Here is a 19,904-nt window from a genome sequence, read left to right as displayed (position 1 = left end):
CCCCACCCAAAGCTTAAAATTATTGGGGAGGGGGGGAAGAAAGAATTGATCTTTGAAGTTGAACTATGCAAAATATTTAGATGCAAAGGTTGTCTGCACTGCGTGTTTTGAACACAGGCTGTTAGCTTCCTTGGAAAAGGACTTCAATTTGTTGATTTTAGGGCTGCCGTCCAATTAAATAAATCCTAATTATAGAATCATAGAGTAGTAGAGTTGGAAGGGGCCTATAAGGCCATCGAGTCTAACCCCGCCCCCGCCCCCCGGCCCAATGCAGGAATCCACCCTAAAGAATAATTCTATAACTTCTAACCAATGACCAAATCTGCATTCGTTTGCATGCTAAAGGGGGGGGGGGGGAAATAAGATACTTCCTTTGCTTTTAGATGATGCACGCAGATGTTACAGCAGGCAACAACTGAAGAGAGACGTTCTCCCATGCAGGGCAGAGAATGGCCGCATTCGGACCATTGCAGTGGGGGAAGAAACCATCGTGGCTGCTCCCCACACGCGTGCGACCGCCATTTGAATTATTCCCCACACTTCAAGGCACGGCTTGTAAGGTGGGGGCGATGGCTCCCCCTCCCGACTTGTAGATGTCATGGCAACCCAAGCTGCAGGCCAATGGCAGAGGCAGCCCCCACAATGGTTGATTCCCCTGCTGCGATCAACCAAACCCAGGCAATGCCTCTTTGGCACCCGCCACCCGCCGTTACTCATAGGGCAGGGCTGGGTGTGCGCCGAGGCCCATCGCTAGCCCTTCGCACCTGGATGTGCTCCCGATACTGCTGCTGGGCCTCGTACTCGCGATGCTGGTTCTTCAGCCGCTCTTCTTTGATCTTGACGAAGTTCTCAAAATCACCGCGGTAGCTGTCCAGCCGCTGGGAGTGGAGGTGAATGACGTCGGTGGCCACGGCATTCAGGAAGTTCCGGTCGTGGGACACCACCAGGATGGTCGACTGCCACGTCTGGAAGGGCCAGCAAAACAAAAAGGGACCTTAGGCTCGCAGGCTGGAGCTCTCCCCCAGATCAGAGACCCAAACTAGTTCTCAAAGAGAGCCGCAAGCGCAGCCTCGAACCCATCAAAACACAAAGCAAAACCTCTCCACGGTTCTGAATACTATGACCTGGTTCACACAATCAAATGGCCCACCGCGGCGGGCTGCAATGCATGCAGGCGGCCATTTTGCATACTGAACGCCTGTTGTGTCATGCGAACCTGGGGACTGTGGGTTATGTGAGGTTTCTTTAGCCCTCACATAACCCACAATGCCCAGGTTCGCGTGACGCAACAAGCTGCATCCGAGTGTTGAATATTAAAAACGGTGGCATGCGCGCACTGCAATCCACCGTGGCTTAGCCCATGGTGAGCTGTTTGATTGTGTGAACCGGTCCTATGTCTTTTGCCATCAACTGCCACACGGACCTGCAGATAGCTCTCCAGCCAGATGATCGCCTTCACGTCCAGCATGTTGGTCGGCTCTGGAAGGAAACAACAAGGGACGCAGTTGTTAAGGGGTGATGGCAATTAAAAACATGGAACACTATCCATTTTCCAAACAGGAGCTGAGAGCCCTGGCCAACTGGGGCTATAGGTCTGTGGTAAAGCATAAGCAGTACACATACACGTCGTGGGTTCTGTCCTCCCAAATCCTCCTGTGTAGGCATCTTAACTACCACAAGCAGGGAAAGCCTACCTGGAGATCTACTACCAGTCAGTAACAAGCTAGCTGAGCCACTGAACTGAAGGTGTAGTTCCACTACATTTCCCTTGGGGAGACCCATCGCCACATGCAAACCACGACTTGGTCAGGCCACAGACAGCCTTAACGGGCGCTTGCCTGATTTGAATGTCGTGACAAACTGGAGAACAGAAGGTCGAGGGGAGACATGATAGCACTCTTCAAATACTTAGGAGGTTGTCACACAGAGGAGGAGGGCCAGGATCTCTTCTGGATCCTCCCAGAGTGCAGGACACGGAAGAATGGGCTGAAGTTACAGGAAGCCAGATTCCGGCTGGACATCAGGAAAATTTTTCTGACTATTAGAGCAGTATGACAATGGAACCAATGACCTAGGCAGGCAGTGGGCTCTCCCACACTGGAGGCCTTCAAGATGCAGCTGGACAGCCATCTGTCAGGGATGCTTTAAGGTAGAGTCTTGCAATGAGCAGGGGGTTGGACTCGATGGCCTTACAGGCCCCTTCCAACTCTGCTATTCTATGATTCTAACTGGGCATGTTTAGTCTGGAGAAGAGAAGACTGAGGGGAGACATGGTAGCACTCTTCAAATACTTAAAAGGTTGTCCCACAGAGGAGGGCCAGGATCTCTTCTCGATCATCCCAGAGTGCAGGACACGGAATAATGGACTCAAGTTAAAGGAAGCCAGATTCCAGCTGGACATCAGGAAAAACTTCCTGATTGTTAGAGCAGTATGACAATGGAACCAGTTACCTAGAGGGGTTGTGGGCTCTCCCACACTAGAGGCCTTCAAGAAGCAGCTGGACAACCATCTGTCAGGGATGCTTTGAGCAGGGGGTGGGACTCAATGGCCTCATAGGCCCCTTCCAACTCTACTATACTATGATTTTATTGTTAGAGCAACCTGGAGATGGATGAGGGAATCCACACAGGAGAGGGAAGGAAGATCATTCCAACTGAGTCTGAATTATGCACTACCTTCTTCCACCCTCCACATCTTTCCAGAAGAGACTTACCATCAAGCAGGAGGAGGTCAGGCCTGAAGATGTTGCAACAAGCAAGACAGGGGGAGCAGGCATGAAAGGGGGGCGGGGAGAGAAAGAAACAAACAGCGTCAATACTGTGGCTCAGTTTAAAGGTTACCGCGGTAATTTTGATGGTGTTATTTTTTTTACAGCGCCTTCTGTGGAACAGCGTGGCAATATCTGGAACACATCCCCAAACCAACGCTGGCTGCCCCCAACCATATTTAGTAGTTTTTGCAGGAAGGTCCTAGAATTCCTGCTCCACCTGGGCTGTTGTAAAATTCTGTATGACACACCTGGGAAGCCTACAACTTACTGCTCAGGTAATCCCAAATCCTATAACTGGAAGATTCAAATCTAGCAATAAAAAACAACAACAACCCTGCATAAAACTTAAATTTATATACTTCATTATAGCTGCACTTTTATTGGCTTTTTTTTAAAAAAACCCCCAAAAACACTGCATTTGAAGCTAGAAAAAATGAAGTTGGAATTCAAAGAAAAGGGAATTGGAGACAAGAAGTTTAGGGACCAGGACTGAAGATTCCTCTCTGATTCCACTGGAAGACCTACTCAGCCACTTTATGGTTTCTAAGCTTGCAGCACAAAATGACCAGTTTTTTGGGGGTGGGGGTCACCAAAACCATGAGATGTAAACTCTACCTTGTTCTTTAAACAATGGCTATGTTTGGAGGCATTCTGAGAAAGCCGGCAAGCTGTCGGTGTGCAAAATTGCTCTACCATCATTTCCTCCTTCACTTTCATGTTATTAAAATTGTGATCAGATGTCATTTTCTGGGTGCTCCTATCATCAAAAGTTTAGGCAGGTGGCAACTGGGGGAGAAAGGGGCATTCTCGAGGGGTGGGGTCCTAACTCTGGAACAGTCTCCCAAGGCCAAGTCACTTGGCACCTAAACTACAGACCTTTAGGCACAAGGCCAAGAACTTTTTATTTGCCCAAGCTTTTTATGATTAGTACATTTGATGTTGCTGTGTTATGGTGGTTATTATTATTATTATTACTACTACTGATGTTTTGCTCAGTGTTGGCTGGTGTTTTATTAGAGGCCAATTATTTAAAATGGCTGTTTTTAACTAAAGTTTGAAAATCATCTCAAAAAGAGTTTGTAAGGTAGGATATACATATTAAAATAAAACAACTCTATGAGGTTGATTATCATCAGATTGGTATCTCACCCTACTGCAAGGAACTAAGGATGGCATAGATGGTGCTATATAAATAAATAATAATAATAACATGGGCTGCGCAGAGTTTTGAACTTAGGTCTCCTGCAGCCCTGTATAATTCCAGAACGATCGTGCTACGTTACACTGACACATTCATGTTAGAATGAATGGCAGTGATTTGGCCAAAGCTGTCCAAAACACAAGTGCAGCCCCCCACCCCACCCCACCCCACCCCACCCCCACCTTTAAATGCAGGAATTTCCTTGCGTCAATATATACAGCTGCGCATATTGCTAGATCCGGAATGGGGAACCTCCGGCCCATTTGCCAGACACCCCACAGCAGCTGCCCATCGCGGACCGCCATTTTCTTTCCCAGGCCCTGGCCTTTCTCCCAGCAGGGAAAAGCAATTCCCTCCAATCAACAGCTGATGAGAGAGAATAGCGTTTTTGTTTTGTTTTTCCTGCTGAGGGCTGAGAAAGGGAGTGATTTGGTGCTGCTTACCCCTGAGAGGTTTGTCCTACTTACTTTGGAGTAGGTTTAAAATTGGTAAGAATCACAAGGGATGCTTTAGGGTGGATTCCTGCATTGAGCAGGGGGTTGGACTCGATGGCTTTGTAGGTCCCTTCCAACTCTGCTATTCTAAGATGCAGTGGTGGCCACCAATTTGGATGGCTTTAAAAGGGGGTTGTATAAATTCCTGGAGGAGAAGGCTATCAGTGGCTACTGGCCCTGATAGTTACGAGCTACCTCCAGTATCTGAGAAAGTAAGTCTGTGTGCACCAGTTGTTGGGGAACATGGGTGGGAGGGTGCTGTTGCACCATGTCCTGCTTGTGGGTTCCTGGTCGACAGCTGGTTGGCCACTGTGTGGACAGAGTGCTGGACTAGATGGACCCTTGGTCTGATCCTGCATGGCTCTTCTTATGTTCTGGCCCCACTCTCTCTGCCTTTGGCCCTGCCCACAGATAAAATGCACACCCCTAGACCGTTCCCAGATTGGAATTTGGCCCTTGGACTGAAAAATAATAATCCCCCACCCTTGTCCTATACTCTTCCTTTCTATGGGCCCAATTCTCTGAGATTATTGATTCAAGCTAGTTTGAAGTCCACCAGTACCACCATCAGTGCAGTTTCTGGATACGAGCCTGAATACAGCTGAATCAACAAGACATACTTGGCAAAGAGGGCACGAGCTAAAGCCAGCCTCATTCTCCAGCCTCCGGAAAATTCTCTGGGGAGAAGAACAAAGGAGTCGTCAGGTTCCCTGTGCCAAGGGGCCACCAGTCTGCCTACAGATACAGCCGGTACCTTCAAGATTCTCAAAGGTGCAAGAGTGTAGGTCAGAGATGCCTCAGTTCAATTTACTTTCTGCTCCCACCCCGGCTGTAACATGAGGCCACCAAGCTTCTTATCACCTGGTAGCCTCCTGCACCTAGTCACAGCCAAGGTGGAAGAACCCCCGCCCCTCCCCTGGACTCCAACAGGAAAAATCCAGTCTCGGATAGAGACCACTTACTTGGTTGTCTGTTGCTGCATCTTCGTGCTGAACCCCAGCCCAGCCAGAATAACAGATGCTCTGCAGAGGGGAGGAAGCAGAGATATCACTGAAAGAAGTCAATAGGTTGGGGGGGACAGAGGCAACAAGTCTTTCCCATGAAGAGAAGCGGTTACGAATCCTGCCGCATAATTTAAAGAACATTTTAAGAAACTAAAGGTGCAATCCTATGAATGTTTAGACAGAAAAAGTCCTACAACTTCTAGCATTTCCCAGATTTGTTGTTGGGTTAACTACTGGGATCTTTAGACCCTAAACAACCCAGCAGTCTGGATTTGCATAACATGGTCACAACCTCTGATTGGCCCAATTGGAGGTTGTGAGCATGGCATGTGAACCCAGACTCCTGGGTTGTTTAGGGGCTAAAGAACCCAGTAGTTAACCCAACAACAAATCTGGAAAATGCTAGAAGTTGTAGAGCTTTTTGGGGCCAATCGGAGGTTGTTTAAAGAAAGTGGAAGCAGGTCTTGCATGCATTCCCACAAATTGTGGGTTTATTAAGCCATGATTTGCCACTGAATGACCTGACCTGGTTTGCACATAACACTAACCCATGGCTCATTTAACCCATGTGTTGCTGAATTATGTGTTGCTGTGATGTGTCAACCCAGCCACGCTAACAAACCTGTTTGTTAACCATGAACACCTGAAAAGGAGGCCTGTTGCTGAGTTGAGAACCTGGATTGTTTAAACTATGGGATGTCATTACATGTGAGTCCAGAACCATGGGTTGTTTCATCAGGCTATAAAGGCAGTGGGCAAGAACTGTAAAACAAAACCAACTGCTCTACATGCCAGTGCTACAGTGCCATAACAAAGGCATTTTGGGGTACAGCAAGGGAGTGGGTGAAGGAGGAGTGAAACAAACAACCCAGGGGGAGAGAAAAAAACCCACCATTTGTTGTGTCATCTGCCAGACAAACCCTGGGTAAGGCAACAAAGGTAGGTGTGTGTGTGTGTGAGAGAGAGAGAGAGAGAGAGACACTCTCTCTCATATAATTATATTATGTGTCTGTGTGTATGTTGCTTGGAAACTGTTCTTTGTGGTAGAAAACAATGCATACATTTAGTAAATAAACACATACTCAGTGCCCTTTTGATCCAAGATGTTATACGTGCACCCTTTCTACACCTACGGGTGTAGATGGAGTGAGAGGGACGATCCCAGACTTACCTGCTTCTGGGATCGTCGCCCTCAGTCCACATGGGCCGCGCGACATCCCAAGCGTTGCGCCTGTCGCAGCAGCCATTTATTTTTTAAAAAAGAGGAAGAGCTGGAGCGCACTTGTGCTCCTCTGATGAGCCCCGCTACTCGCGGGAAGGAGGGAAGAAGCCGAGACGGGCGTCCTTGGGACCGTTCCGGGACCACAGGTAAAACTGGGATAACTGAGGTCTCAGTTATCCTGGGGAAATGGAGGGATCATCCTTCCCTGCTCCTGGGATTCCCTGTGCATCATTTGGATGCACGGGGATGATCCCTGGAAAAACAGACGGTGTAGAAAGGGCCATAGACTTAAACACATTGGACTCAGATATGAACACTTTCATTTATTATTATTATTATTATTATTATTATTTACCAGGGACAGAACTCCATTAGACAACTAAGCATGTGCCAAAAGGTGTGCATCTGCCGCTACTGAATGGAGCTTCCTCTTACCGTGCTGGGGCTTTGTCTGCCTCAATCTCTTCCAGCCCTGCATAGATTTCTGATAGCCTGGCGCCTTCAGTGCCTTCTCCCCTGAAACAGGATACAAAAACAGGGTGAATGGCAAGGGAAGCTCTGCTCCGCACCATAGGAGGCTGTACCTGGGCTAGGTGAGCTGGGCAGGGCACCTCAAGACCCCGTTTACCTTCCAGAATTGACCCGGGCTGTCAGCTCCTTCTCCTCCTTCAGCAGGCTCTCCCGGGTCGTGTCGCACTCCAGCACACTCTGCAGGGCCGGCGTATCGTCCCCCGCCACTTCCTGCTCCACGTGGAGGATGCTGATGTGCGAGGGGATGCGCAAGCTGCGGCTGGCCATCATCTTCAACAGTGTCGTCTTGCCCAGCCCATTCCGGCCCACCAGGCCGTACCGGCGCCCATACGCCAGGTTCAAGTCTGCGCCTGTGAGAAGGACGCTGGAACGAGAGAACATGCAGGCCTTAGGACAATCTGTGTCTCAGCTACCATCAGGACACCAGGACAAAACAGTGGGGAGATCTGAGGAAGACTGGCTGATGCCCCACTCACACCAGGAGCTGAAATGACATCGCAGCAGCTTGTGGGTGGAGCTCCAACCGGGCTAGAATGGAGCAGCAATGTTCAATAGACGCCCCAGCATCTATTGCCCTGCCTTCGATTTCTACTCACAAGCAGCAATGTAGTTACATGTTGAACCCTGACACTACCCTACACCAGGCTGCCTTCAACACTAACCCACAAGAAGAAGAAGGAGTTCTTTATTGCGTCTTAGCTAAGAACACCCCTGTGCACGGAAGACTCTGCATCTGTGAGTCAGGGGAAGTGGAGGACATTCAACATCATCAGTTGCGATGCCCTTTATATACATCCCCTAGACAAAAAGGTCTCGATTACATTCCTCGCTAACCTTTCTAACCGACCTCCCCTTGAGCAAATCTGCATCTTGCTGGATGGCAATAATGTATTTATTACTGCTCTGCTTGTAAAATTTGCCTTGGCTGCAAGTAAGCTGAGAGCGAGGCATCAAGACCATATTCAAGTATCGTAATGGGTAGCTGGAGATTTTGCCCTTTTTATATGTGCTGCTCTACTACCCCACTGGGGAGCTCTTAATTTATGTTAATGCGATTTTGTATTTTTATATTCTTGTATTTTTTGTCTATTTTTTTTAAAAAAATTATTTAATACTTCAATACAATACATACATCAATACAATAAAAAACCAATACTACATAATACATAAACTGTTACATATCATTTGATAACATATATTTTAACTTATTCTATTAACATAATAGAAGAAAGAGCAAGGGGACAGGAGCAGGCAGAAGAAACATCATGGCCTGCTCCTGTTGGACTCTTCCCCCACCCCCACAGGGCAAACTGTCATCTTGGCCCTGTGGGGAAGAAGAAAGAACAAGGGGACAGGAACAGGCAGAAGTAACATCGGGGCCTGCTCCTGTTGGACTCTTCCCCCACCCCCACAGGGCAAACTGTCATCTTGGCCCTGTGGGGAAGAAGAAAGAGCAAGGGGACAGGAGCAGGCAGAAGGAACATCATGGCCTGCTCCTGTTGGACTCTTCCCCCACCCCCACAGGGCAAACTGTCATCTTGGCCCTGTGGGGAAGAAGAAAGAGCAAGGGGACAGGAGCAGGCAGAAGGAACATCATGGCCTGCTCCTGTTGGACTCTTCCCCCACCCCCACAGGGCAAACTGTCATCTTGGCCCTGTGAGGAAGAAGAAAGAGCAAGGGGACAGGAGCAGGCAGAAGAAACATCATGGCCTGCTCCTGTTGGACTCTTCCCCCACCCCCACAGGGCAAACTGTCATCTTGGCCCTGTGGGGAAGAAGAAAGAGCAAGGGGACAGGAGCAGGCAGAAGAAACATCACGGCCTGCTCCTGTTGGACTCTCTCTCTCTCTCTCCTCCCCCCCTCCCTCCCTCCTGAACTCCTGTTCCTTGTGTGTCATGTCTTTATTGGACTGTGGGCCTGAGGGCAGGGACTGTCTTTTTTGCTAAGTGTAAGCCGCTCTGAGAGCCTTTTTTGGCTGAGGAGCGGGGTATAAATATGATAAATAAATAAAATAAATAAATAAATAATCATACTTAACATAAAAGTGCACACACACACACCACGGGATCTTATTCCTGTTTCCAAAATCTCATTGTTTCTTCTGGAGGTGCTTTCCCACTCCCATTAGATAAGACAAATTCTAGGAACTGTTTCCATATTCCCTCAAAATCATTTATTTTTATCATTCCTCGTCTAACTTTTATATTACATGTTAATTTATCATTAATAGCAATATCCCATATTCCTTTATACCAATCTTCTATATGATAATCCCCTTGAACCTTCCAATTCCTAGATATCATTAACCTTGCTGCAGTTAACAAATTCGTTATCAATTCTTTTGTCTCTTTGCTACAATTTAATTCTCCATATAATGATAACAATGCCACCATAGGTTTCTCTTCAATCTCCATTCCTAAAATTTCTTTTATCTCATTAAATACCATTTTCCACAATTTTTGTACAAATTCACATTCCCACCACATATGTAAATATGTTCCTTTTTTATTTTATTTTAAATTATCTATAATTATTCTATTTACTTTAGCTCATCTTTTTACTTGTATTTTATTTTTCTATGTCAAATTGTGATGGCTTATCGCTTTTAGCAATAAAGATTTCTTCATTCATTCATTCATTGTGTCTTAGTAAATTGCCATTATACATAAACTCACCCATAAGGGCAGCCCAAGACATTTTGCCGCCTGAGGCGAAGGACAAGACAGTGCCCCCACCTCCATCCATTCCACATACAGAAGCCGAATGGACATCAACACAGCACGGGATCCTCTACCACACATGAAATTAGCATGGGGGTACAGGGCCGACAGCCTGACGCTCTGTTCTTCAACTTCTTCCTGCTGCTCCATACACGGGGTGCCACAGCCAAGAAAACCTGCTCCCCAGTCCCTGCCTGTGTCCCTTTCCCAGATGCCTCCAGTTTCTAGAGAGCCCCAAAAGATTATCTGAGCACCGTGTGGTTTATTAAGAGACCAATGCTATTTATCTAGGCAAACAGCAGAGAAAATATTTCATAATGGATGTGCTGCAACAGGAGGTTTCTGGCCAGAAAGCCATTATTGGAACACTGGTTGGGTTAGTAGAGATCAGGATTTTGACAGTGGCAGCCCAGACGGGCTTGCTGACCCAGGATAGGGAGGAGGAAGATAGACTGGTGGACTACCATGTTAAGGGCAAGTCAGATAAGATCTCTACAGATTCAGTATTTAAAGAATTAAATATCTTTCAAGACTGGAAAACCAACTCAGAAACATGTCCTCACTCTAACTAAATTGAGCATGAGGCTAACTTTGATAGCTCCTTTTCTTTCCTTAATCTCACTCCCATCTGATCCAAGGCTGTTGCTAATTAATGAGTACTCTGACTTTGCCCCTGACATCGCCCAAGTGAAAGACAGCAGCACTGTTAAATGCTACACAATTAGGCTCTGATCTTATACCAATAGATCAATCATTGGGTATTTCACGGCAGTCCTGTCCCTTTCCAATTGAGAGTGCTGGGTGGTCAGTTGCATCCCAAACCATAGCGAAGGAAAGGAAAGGAAAGCAACTCAAGCACTTGAGTCATTGCTGACTCCTAGAGAGATGCCTGCTTTTGCTGATGTTTTCTTGGCAGATTCTGTAGCGGGGTGGTTTGCCATTGCCTTCCCCAGTCGCAGTTACCTTTCCCCCAGCTAGCTGGGTACTCATTTTACCGACCTCGGAAGGACGGAAGGCTGAGTCGACCTGAGCCGGCTGCCTGAGAACCAGCTTCCGCTGGGATCGAACTCAGGCTGTGGGGAGAGTTTCGGCTGCAGTAATTGACGCTTACCACCCTGCGCCACACGAGGCTCAAAACCATAGAGAACAGGGGGATAAAATCTATTTTGAAAACTGGCTCTCTTTGGGAGAGCCTCAAAAGATTATCTGAGCACGCAGCCAGGCTCAATTTGGAACAGGCTAGCCTTTCCCAACCGGGCGCCCTGCATCAATGGGAGTTGTAATCCCAGACAATTAGAAGGTGCTAGTCTGAGGAAGGCTAGGGTAGACCACCTTCCAAGTTCCCAGATCCCAAGCCACAAAGGACTTTAAAAGGTAAGCGCCAGCACTTTGAACTATGAACAGACCCAGACTGGGGAACAGCTGTTTTGGCACCAGCAAGACGCGCTCTCAGCCGCCAGCCCCAGCTGTGTTTTGAACTGGCAGAGGTTTCCGGGTGGCTTTCAAATGCAGCCCCACGGATAAGGCGTTGCAGTACTCTTAAGCTGGGCGAAGCATGACCAGCTGGGAGAGCCGCCTTGCAAAGCTGGCTGCCTGCAAGCCTCTCCTCCGCCAGTCTGCTAGGACTCACCGCTCACCGAAGGACACGTCGAAGTTTTCAATGCGCACGTCGTAGGACTTGTTCTTGCCAGATGTCTCCAGGCGGGTCTCCTTCTTGCTGGCAGCTTGGCTGGCAGATGCCTCTTCGAGTACCCTGCCGCAGGCATGGAACAAGAAGGCAGCATTCACGATGGGCAAAGGGAACACTTCTCCCCCTGCCCTTTTTGGGTCCCCCAGACGGCCACCCTGCCCTTTCCTTGGACTTTCCCTCTTCCCCCCGCCACTGCAAGTGGCTGATTGCTTAGCGGCTTCCCAGTTTTGGGGGAAATTTCCTCCCCCCCCCCATTCTAAAGAGGTTTACTTCTTTATTTATTTACAATATTTATAAATCAATCCCCACTCAAGAATTTCGGAGCGATGGACAAATAAATAAAAGCTGAATAAAAACACATTAAAAATACAACTGTGGCTGATTGTTAAGGGAAGGCTTCCTGGAACAACGACGTTTTCAGGAGGCGCCAGAAAGAATACGAAGTTTGCGCCTGCCTGACCTCTGGAGGCAGGGAATTCCAGAGGAAGGGAGGACCCCACACTCCCTATGGATGTGTGGTTGAGATGCTTCTCCTAAGGCTTAGTTAGGGGCAGTTAAGAGCTTTAAGCTCAATTACACCCTCTTGCCTTTGACCCGGCCCGGCCCTGCCCTGGGATGCATTCTCCAAGAGTTTCTCTGGAAGAGAATTCAACACCCCTGGATTAGATCGGCTGCATCTCCCTTCCCAAGCACTACAAAACCAGGGCTCACAGAGACGGTCTGCCAGTTTCACTTCAGGCGAGATCTCATGTGATAGAATGCTTCACCATGAAGAAAAGGGCCCCTGCTCACAGGTGAGAATCCGCCCCCCCCTCATCCCGCAAATCCTAATTTTCTATGTGCAGGAAACGGCTTTGTAGGGAAGGGCATTCCATCATCCGGTGAGCCTCCCTCCTCCTCCTCCTCCCCACAGTCTGAAGTGGTCCAGGTCCAGGTTGGCCACTTCATCAACCATTGGTCTGATTTGTACAGAAAATGTCACTGAAAAGGCCCCGGGCTAGGGCTAACTAGATGCTATCAGGCAGGAGGAGTAGGGGCAGGCTGGGACTCTGTGCTCGTCCCGCACACAGTTCGTGGGGAAGTGCAGGTCCTCTCTACACATCAGATAAGGGCTTGAAGCAACAGCCCGAAAGATGGCCTCTCTCCCTACAGCCTGCCATGGTATTCCTGCACTGAGCAGGGGGTTGGACTCGATGGCCTTATAGGCCCCTTCCAACTCTATGATTCTATTTATAGCTCACTGGATGAAGCCCCTTGATAGGGCTATCGAATGAACGCTGACACCCAGAGAAGCATTTTAAGCAGCCACATCCTGAAAACCCTCTGAAGGGGGCTACCAAGCCCCAAGAACAGAGGTGTTGTTGTTGTTGTTGTTTTAAAAAATCTGCTCCATCCAAAGGCTCCCAGTACACAAGGAAGGACACTGAGGAAAGATGGGTGCCAAGCTTTATGGGACTGAAGCAATGTAGGGCTTTCGTCAGTCTGAATTAGCTGCAAGAATTGTGCCCAGAACTTTCACAAGCAACATGAAATTGCTTTGTCTGGACAGGCCTTTTAAGCTATGGAGCAAGAAGCTGGGAGCAGGGAGGCTTTTAGTATATACACCGTGGCACTCTTACACTCGAGGTCACTTCACACATGCATGAGCATCAGTCCTTTTCCGCTCACTTGTGATGAATGTGCGAACCAACTGACCCCACCGTTAAGGATAAAGGGGATGAAAATTCTCTCTAACCTGGTCACACAGACGAGGCATCAAGCGATGAACCAGCTCTTGTGTGTGGATGTGCGAAGCAGCTCTTACGACCAACAGCTGTTCGTACCAGCTGAAAGGTGGCTGCCATTTGCCCACCAGCAACAAAAAGGCACAAGAATTGTACTATCAGGCGGTATCAATTTGCCCACATTGGTTTGGAATGGAAGGAGGGAGTAATATTTATATTGTTTTGTGCTGTGTTCAATGGGAAACCATGCTAAATACCAGGGTAAGGTACATTCACTTTAAAGAGACAGCAAAGCAATCCCATCTTCCCCAAGTATCTCCCATGGTCAGTATTCCTTCCACCACACACCCCAATATTTTTTAAAAAACAACAACAACAAAACCCCAAAATCCATAGAAAGCTAATCAGCATCAGCTCCAAGATTTCTGCACATGGCTTTAGTATTTTGTTCACTGATTTGAGTATTTCTTGCTGCCAGTCTCTCAGGAAGCCCCCTCCCCACTCAAAGCTGATATGTCCCCCACTCACAACGGGCTGCCAGACTTGAAGGAATCCCGCTCCTGCTTCTTGCTCTGCTTTGCTTTCAGGCGAGCCTCCGCTTTCTCCAGTTTCTTGGCATTCACAATCTGTAATACAGGAGATGGAGCAGAAGCAAACATCAGGACGCGGGCAACATCTCCAAAATAGCTGCTTTTTTTCCTTGTACTCTCCAGATCTGCTCGCTGTAATGGCACAGTTAGGCTACTCCCTCCCCCTGCATACACACACACACACACACACACACCCCTTCCATCCAACCAAAGCACATTGTAGAATGGAATGCATAGATTGAATGGGATGGGGATGATAAGAACTTAAGAAGAGCCCTGATGCTGGATCAGACCAAGGCTCCATCTAGCCCAGCACTCTGTTCACACAGTGGCCAAACAGCTATCGGCCAGGGATCAACAAAGCAGGACATGGTGCAGCAGCAACCTCCTACCCATGTTCCCCAGCAACTAGCGCACACAGGCTTACAGCCTTGAATACTGGAGGTAGCACACAACCATCAGGGCTAGTAGCCATTGATAGCCTTCTCCTCCAGGAATTTATCCAACCCCCTTTTAAAGCCGTCCAAATGGGTGGCCATCACTAGTGAATTCCAGAGTTTCATAGAATCATAGAACAGTAGAGTTGGAAGGGACCTATAAGACATCGAGTCCAACCCCCTGCTCAATGTTTAACTATGCACTTTGTGAAAAAGTCCTTCCTTTTATCTGTACTGAATCTTCCACCGATGAGTTTCATGGGATGACCCCCTTGGGTTCTAGTATTTTGAGACAGGGAGAAAAATGTCTCCACATTCTCCACACCAAGCATCATTTTGTACACCTCTATCGTGTCTCCCCTTAGCCTCCCTTTTTCCAAGCTACACAACCCCAGCTGTTGCCACTTTCCCTCATAGGGGAGATGCTCCAGAATAGAATAGGAGAGGTAGGTACCTAATCCTAGGTACACAGGATTGGCCATGAAGGCCGTTTTGCCCCCGCCCACCCTACGATTACAAGATACACCCGCATCTCTGAACCGTGTCTGAGGAAAGAAGCCGGGACACAGGTGAGTCTTAGCATCATGACAGCATAAGGCGAAGAAGCCGCAGGGCGTCAAGGCAGACAGGGTACAAGAAGCCTCTAGAGAGCCAGGAGCTGTTGCCACTCCAGTGCTCTTAACTGCAGCTGACTCAGCACTTGGGGGAGTCAACAGTAATGGGACCCACCAGCATTGGTGCCCTTACCGAGTTCTGGTCTCTCTTCAGCAGCAGCCCCGGCAGCAGGTCCAAGCTAGAATCTGCAATCGGCAAGAGAGGCAGTGAAACATCTAGTTGTACAAATCTCAGCAGCCTCAACCTTGCCCCTCTTTCCCCATGCCCCCTCCTTAAGACAGCACCGCTCCATAGGCAATAAATATGGAAGTATTCATTCCCTGGTGTCCTAAACGTGCGCCAGTGCCACTGATCTTGTGGTGCTGGAGCATAATGGAAGGAGCTCTGGGAAGCATAGAGGCAACGAAACCCTCTGTCAGCGCTACTCACCGTAACTATCTGTGATCTGAGAAAGCTGAATCGGGGCATCCAGGAGCACCTGCCTGTTTCTCTGGGAGCTTTCGCTATCCCTGTCAGGTACAAGAGAATTAGTTAAGAGGCTTCGGGATGTATTCATTTACTCACCAGTGTTGATTTATTCATCATTTGGGCCGGGGTGGGGGAACGCGTGATCAGAACAGTCCTACAGCCCAGCATCCTGGCCTGCAACCCATGCAGGAAGCGTACAAAAGTACGGGGGCTGCAAAAGTTCTGCAATTCAACCCGCGTAAAAATCCTTGCAGAATCTGGATCCGCAGAAGTAGGGTTGGGAAATTTAAATGCGGGTGGGGGACAGATGATGTCAGGGGCGGGGGTGTGTGTGGCATGTTCCCAGACATCATCCAGTCCTTGGCCAAAGTGCCAGCTGGCACTCGTCCCACTGGGGCTTTGATCAAGGACCCAGCTTTGCCTGCTCTGCGCCTTTCTCCATTGGGGAGGGCACAGGGGAAGCAAAGCTCTTAACGTGCCACACACCCTCCCAATCGGAAGGGCCTGTAGCACACAGGGGAATCCAACTGGCAACAGCAGGAATCCTACTCCCCGCACGCCCTGAAGGAGCGTACTAAAGGGTGAAGCCTTGGCTGATGCCCCATCAGCTGGCTGTATTAAACTATCATCATTGGTTTAATCCCTTGTGCATGCTCACAACGCTTTCCAATGAGAACCTGAGATTCTCTTGTGCCCCCCCCCCCCAGCCAATATCACTTGGAGGGAACTTACAGGTGAAGGGTGTTGTACATCCGCTGGCAGATAGCACGGATGTCCTCGTCATCTTTGGAGTCCCTGGCCACATCCTGCAAGAGCTCCCCGACCGCTTCAAACAGATCATCCACTGACTCAAAGTCTGAACTGCCGCTATGTAGAACCCCTGCCAAGGGAATGCAAAACATGGTTGATGCATGGCTGAGTCCCCTGCCTTTTTTATAGGCTCAACCGGCAACTCATTTGGAAGAGGGACAAGAACTCAACCTGGCCCACTCACCATGAGCTTTGACCTCCCAATTCCCACAGCCTATCACAGCTCACACCCAACTCTGGGCTAAAGAGAGAGCCATCACCACAGAGAGCTGGAAGACCATCTGATCCTTCCTTCACCCTAGCTGGTCTTGCAAAACAAAAGCATCTGCCAAGTGGAGATGCTAGTTAAGGAAAGTTCCTTCTATGCCCTGTCAGATAAAAGGATGGTTACTTAAGATTTAAGAACTACTGCTTACCTATAGACTTGAGTCCTAGGATTTCTGCTCAGCATAAGTGGATCTCCAACAAAACCAGTTTAAGGAAAGCACTCTGTATTTCCCTTAACATCTGGTTATCCTTTTTCCCTGCCTCTTTCAAGCTACGAATAGAAGGTTCTGTGCTAATCAGGTCCATCTTAAACTTTACACATACCCGTCTCCCCTAATAACCAACTAGGAGCAGGTAAGCAATGCAACAGGCTACTAAGGAAGGATGGAGCACATCGGAGCAGGGACAGCTGGGAGAATGACAGTCCCCTTCCTCAGACATTGTCAGGGGAAGGCGGAAGAGGGAATTATCAGACATGTTTTCAAGGGAAGCGTTATTTACACCTCAAGAGAAATTTACCATTCTTATATACCACATGGCTAAAGAATGGTCAGGGATGTTTTCTCCTCTTCCTGTTATAGTGCAGACCTAAGTTACAGTACTGACTACAACAGTAGAAGGAACAGTTATATAATTCAGAGTAAAACAAGTGTGACCTTGTGCATGTCGCTTGTGAGGTGATTCAGCCACTATCTGGGATTTATTCTTTCCTAGTACAATGTTGCATATGTACCCCTCCTCCATTTGTGAAGCAGCCCCTCTCCCCCAGATACTGCAGCGGTTTTCAAAATAAGACCTTGGAAGGCCGGGGGTGGGGGTGGGGGTGGGAGGAGAGAAAGGGGGCAAAGAACAGAACATTCTGGAACTCTTGAGTAATTGCTGGGGGATGATGGGATCCAGGGCTTCAGAGAAGAAGCAACTTGTCAAGGCTGCATTTTTCTCCAGAAGCAAATCCAGTTAAAATCAATGGGACTTACTTCTAAACATCTTTAGGATCAGGGGTGCACATGATATAAATCAGAAAAGCGATGTGTCAGATATTCAGCTGAGAGTGGAAAAAATTAAAAGCAACTTCGAGTAATTTCATACTTGAAGTACAATCCCAAGGGCAAAATAAATGTCCCACTTACAGTGGTCTGGTTCAGACAACACGCTAAACCATGCTGCTTAACCACAAAATGGTTAAGGGAATGCATCCTCCACAAGTGGGAGGATGCTGTTGCACTTGTATCCTACTTGTGGGTTGCTCACAGGTAGTTGGCTGGCCAATGTGTGCACATAATGCTGGGCTGGATGGACCCTTGATCTGATCCTGCAGGGCTCTTCTGATGTTATGTTGGCAAAGAAAGAACTTTTCCTGAGGCCTTGGGCAGGCACTGCCTGTCGGACATACATGTCGAGTTAGATTCATCTGCTTCCTGTCTCAGTAGATATGGTTCATCAGGACATATTTTCACTCTTTTGACCCATGATAAGCACTTATACAAAATAAACATGTTTGAATGTACTGCAACTGTCAGAGTCTTTCCCAAATTCATCACCTCCCGCTGTTGAGTTTCTTCATATGTTGGCTGGGAATGGTGGAGATCATATTCCAGCGTATCTAGATAGGGCCAGGTTGGGAAAGTCTGTGACAGATGGTTAAACTAAGCATATACATGTATCTTAAGCACCCTAATTTCTTCATCCATTCATCCATCAATCAATAACAGATTAACAAAATTTAAACAGATTTATCTCCCATTAAAGGATTCTATGAATGACATAGCTTTGTCGTCTCTCTTCCTCTCCAAATACTCTGAGAAACAGTAACATGATTCCACTACTTAGCTTAAAACCTCTTCCTGAACATCACATCCATTAACTCACTACAATATTTTAAATCCATCATCATCATTTTTGAAGCCTTCAGTGGGTGACAGCCCCTAACCTGTACCACATCTATGGGGTCAGAAAGCCTATAAATATGAGGGAAGTTGCCTTCCCTCATATTAGACTTCAGCTGCAATCCTGCACCTACTTAACCTGGGAATGAGCCCCACTGACCTTAAAAGACTCGTACATGTGGACACAGATAAAGGTTTAAAAAGGGTTAAAGGGGATGCAGGTAAAGGTAAAAGGGGGGATGCAGGTAAAGGTTAAAAAGGGGTAAGGGTTAAAAAGGGGATGCAGGTAAAGGTTAAAAAGGAGTAAGGGTTAAAAAGGGGGTGCGGGTAAGGGTTAAAAAGGGGGTGCAGGTAAAGGTTAAAAAGGGGTAAAGGTAAAAGGGGGTATGCAGGTAAAGGTTAAAAAGGGGTAAGGGTTAAAAAGGGGGTGCAGGTAAAGGTTAAAAAGGGGGTATGAGGTAAAGGTTAAAAAAGGGTAAAGGTTAAAAAGGGGTAAAGGTTAAAAAGGGGGATGCAGGTAAAGGTTAAAAAGGGGGTGCAGGTAAAGGTTAAAAAATTGTATTTGTGTTTACCCAGAGAGCTTCAGCTATTGGGCGGTGTAGAAATGAAATAATAAATAAATAAATAAATAAATAAATAAATAAAGGGGGGGGAGAAATTCCATTACAACACATTTTGGCGTTTAGAAAATCTTGTGATTGTTTGAACCAAAGACGTCATTTTTACTTATTTCATGTCAGAGTCGCCTCCTCACCCCGACCACATGCCTTCGCCCAAGCAACCTGCCCAAGTCACCCGCCCCGCTGAGCTCTGTGGAGTCCGGGGTTCAACCAGGGACGCAGCAAGCGGCCGGTTGGTTCCCCTGCCCGGGCCGCTCTGCCCACCGCCGCCGCAGGCAGCACCCTTGGAGCTCTGTCTCTTCGCCCACCGACCCACCCTCGGCCACCGCCGCCTCAGGGGCAGCTGGAGACAGCCACGCTGGGAAGACCGGCCGGGCTCAGCTCGGGCGAGATGGCGGAACCCGGGCCTACCCGGCCGGCCTTCGTCTCCCTCAGCCTCACCGGTCACGTAATCGAACATCTCCCCATCGAGTTCCGGGAATTCCCTCCGCAAGATCTCCGCGCAGGAGGCCGCCATCATCGCCGCTGCCGCCCGGCCTCAGGGCCTTCCTCAGCCACCGGCAGCAGCCTCAGCCACCGCAGGGGTTGCCGGGAAATGTAGTCTCTCGAGAGGGAGGGGCGGGGCGGAAACGACGCAGCCGGCGTCTTTCCCTCTTCCTTTTGCCGAGCGCAAAGGATGCTGGGGGCGCGAGGCAAGATTTCCCTACTTAGGAAATGGCGTCCGGAAAGGGTGCGTGGGTGAAATCGGGACGCGCAAAAGCAACAGTCCCCAACCCGGCGCCCTCCGGATGTATTGGACTACAACAACTCCCATTGGACCCTGTTGGCTGGGGATGGTGGGAGTTGTAGCCTGAC

General features: G+C 48.4%; 1 protein-coding gene across 1 annotated transcript in view; it reads right to left on the bottom strand.

The window, feature by feature from the left end:
- Positions 1 to 19,604, bottom strand: part of ABCF3 (ATP binding cassette subfamily F member 3) — a 33,545-nt gene extending 13,941 nt beyond the window's left edge. Inside the window, exons 1-13 of the mRNA XM_063131846.1 lie at positions 19,491 to 19,604; positions 16,199 to 16,346; positions 15,428 to 15,507; positions 15,131 to 15,183; positions 13,885 to 13,982; positions 11,573 to 11,695; positions 7,321 to 7,587; positions 7,128 to 7,208; positions 5,429 to 5,488; positions 5,087 to 5,143; positions 2,715 to 2,737; positions 1,424 to 1,479; positions 765 to 965 (exon numbers count right to left, since the gene is read on the bottom strand). Of these exons, the coding sequence (XP_062987916.1) occupies positions 765 to 965; positions 1,424 to 1,479; positions 2,715 to 2,737; positions 5,087 to 5,143; positions 5,429 to 5,488; positions 7,128 to 7,208; positions 7,321 to 7,587; positions 11,573 to 11,695; positions 13,885 to 13,982; positions 15,131 to 15,183; positions 15,428 to 15,507; positions 16,199 to 16,346; positions 19,491 to 19,569 (1,326 nt within the window). The 5' untranslated portion in view covers positions 19,570 to 19,604. The remainder of the gene's footprint in view (positions 1 to 764; positions 966 to 1,423; positions 1,480 to 2,714; positions 2,738 to 5,086; positions 5,144 to 5,428; positions 5,489 to 7,127; positions 7,209 to 7,320; positions 7,588 to 11,572; positions 11,696 to 13,884; positions 13,983 to 15,130; positions 15,184 to 15,427; positions 15,508 to 16,198; positions 16,347 to 19,490) is intronic.
- Positions 19,605 to 19,904: the final 300 nt, after the last annotated feature.

This window comes from Elgaria multicarinata, chromosome 8, assembly GCF_023053635.1.
Source record: "Elgaria multicarinata webbii isolate HBS135686 ecotype San Diego chromosome 8, rElgMul1.1.pri, whole genome shotgun sequence".
NCBI lineage: Eukaryota > Metazoa > Chordata > Lepidosauria > Squamata > Anguidae > Elgaria > Elgaria multicarinata.
This window is presented reverse-complemented; position numbering and strand designations above follow the sequence as displayed.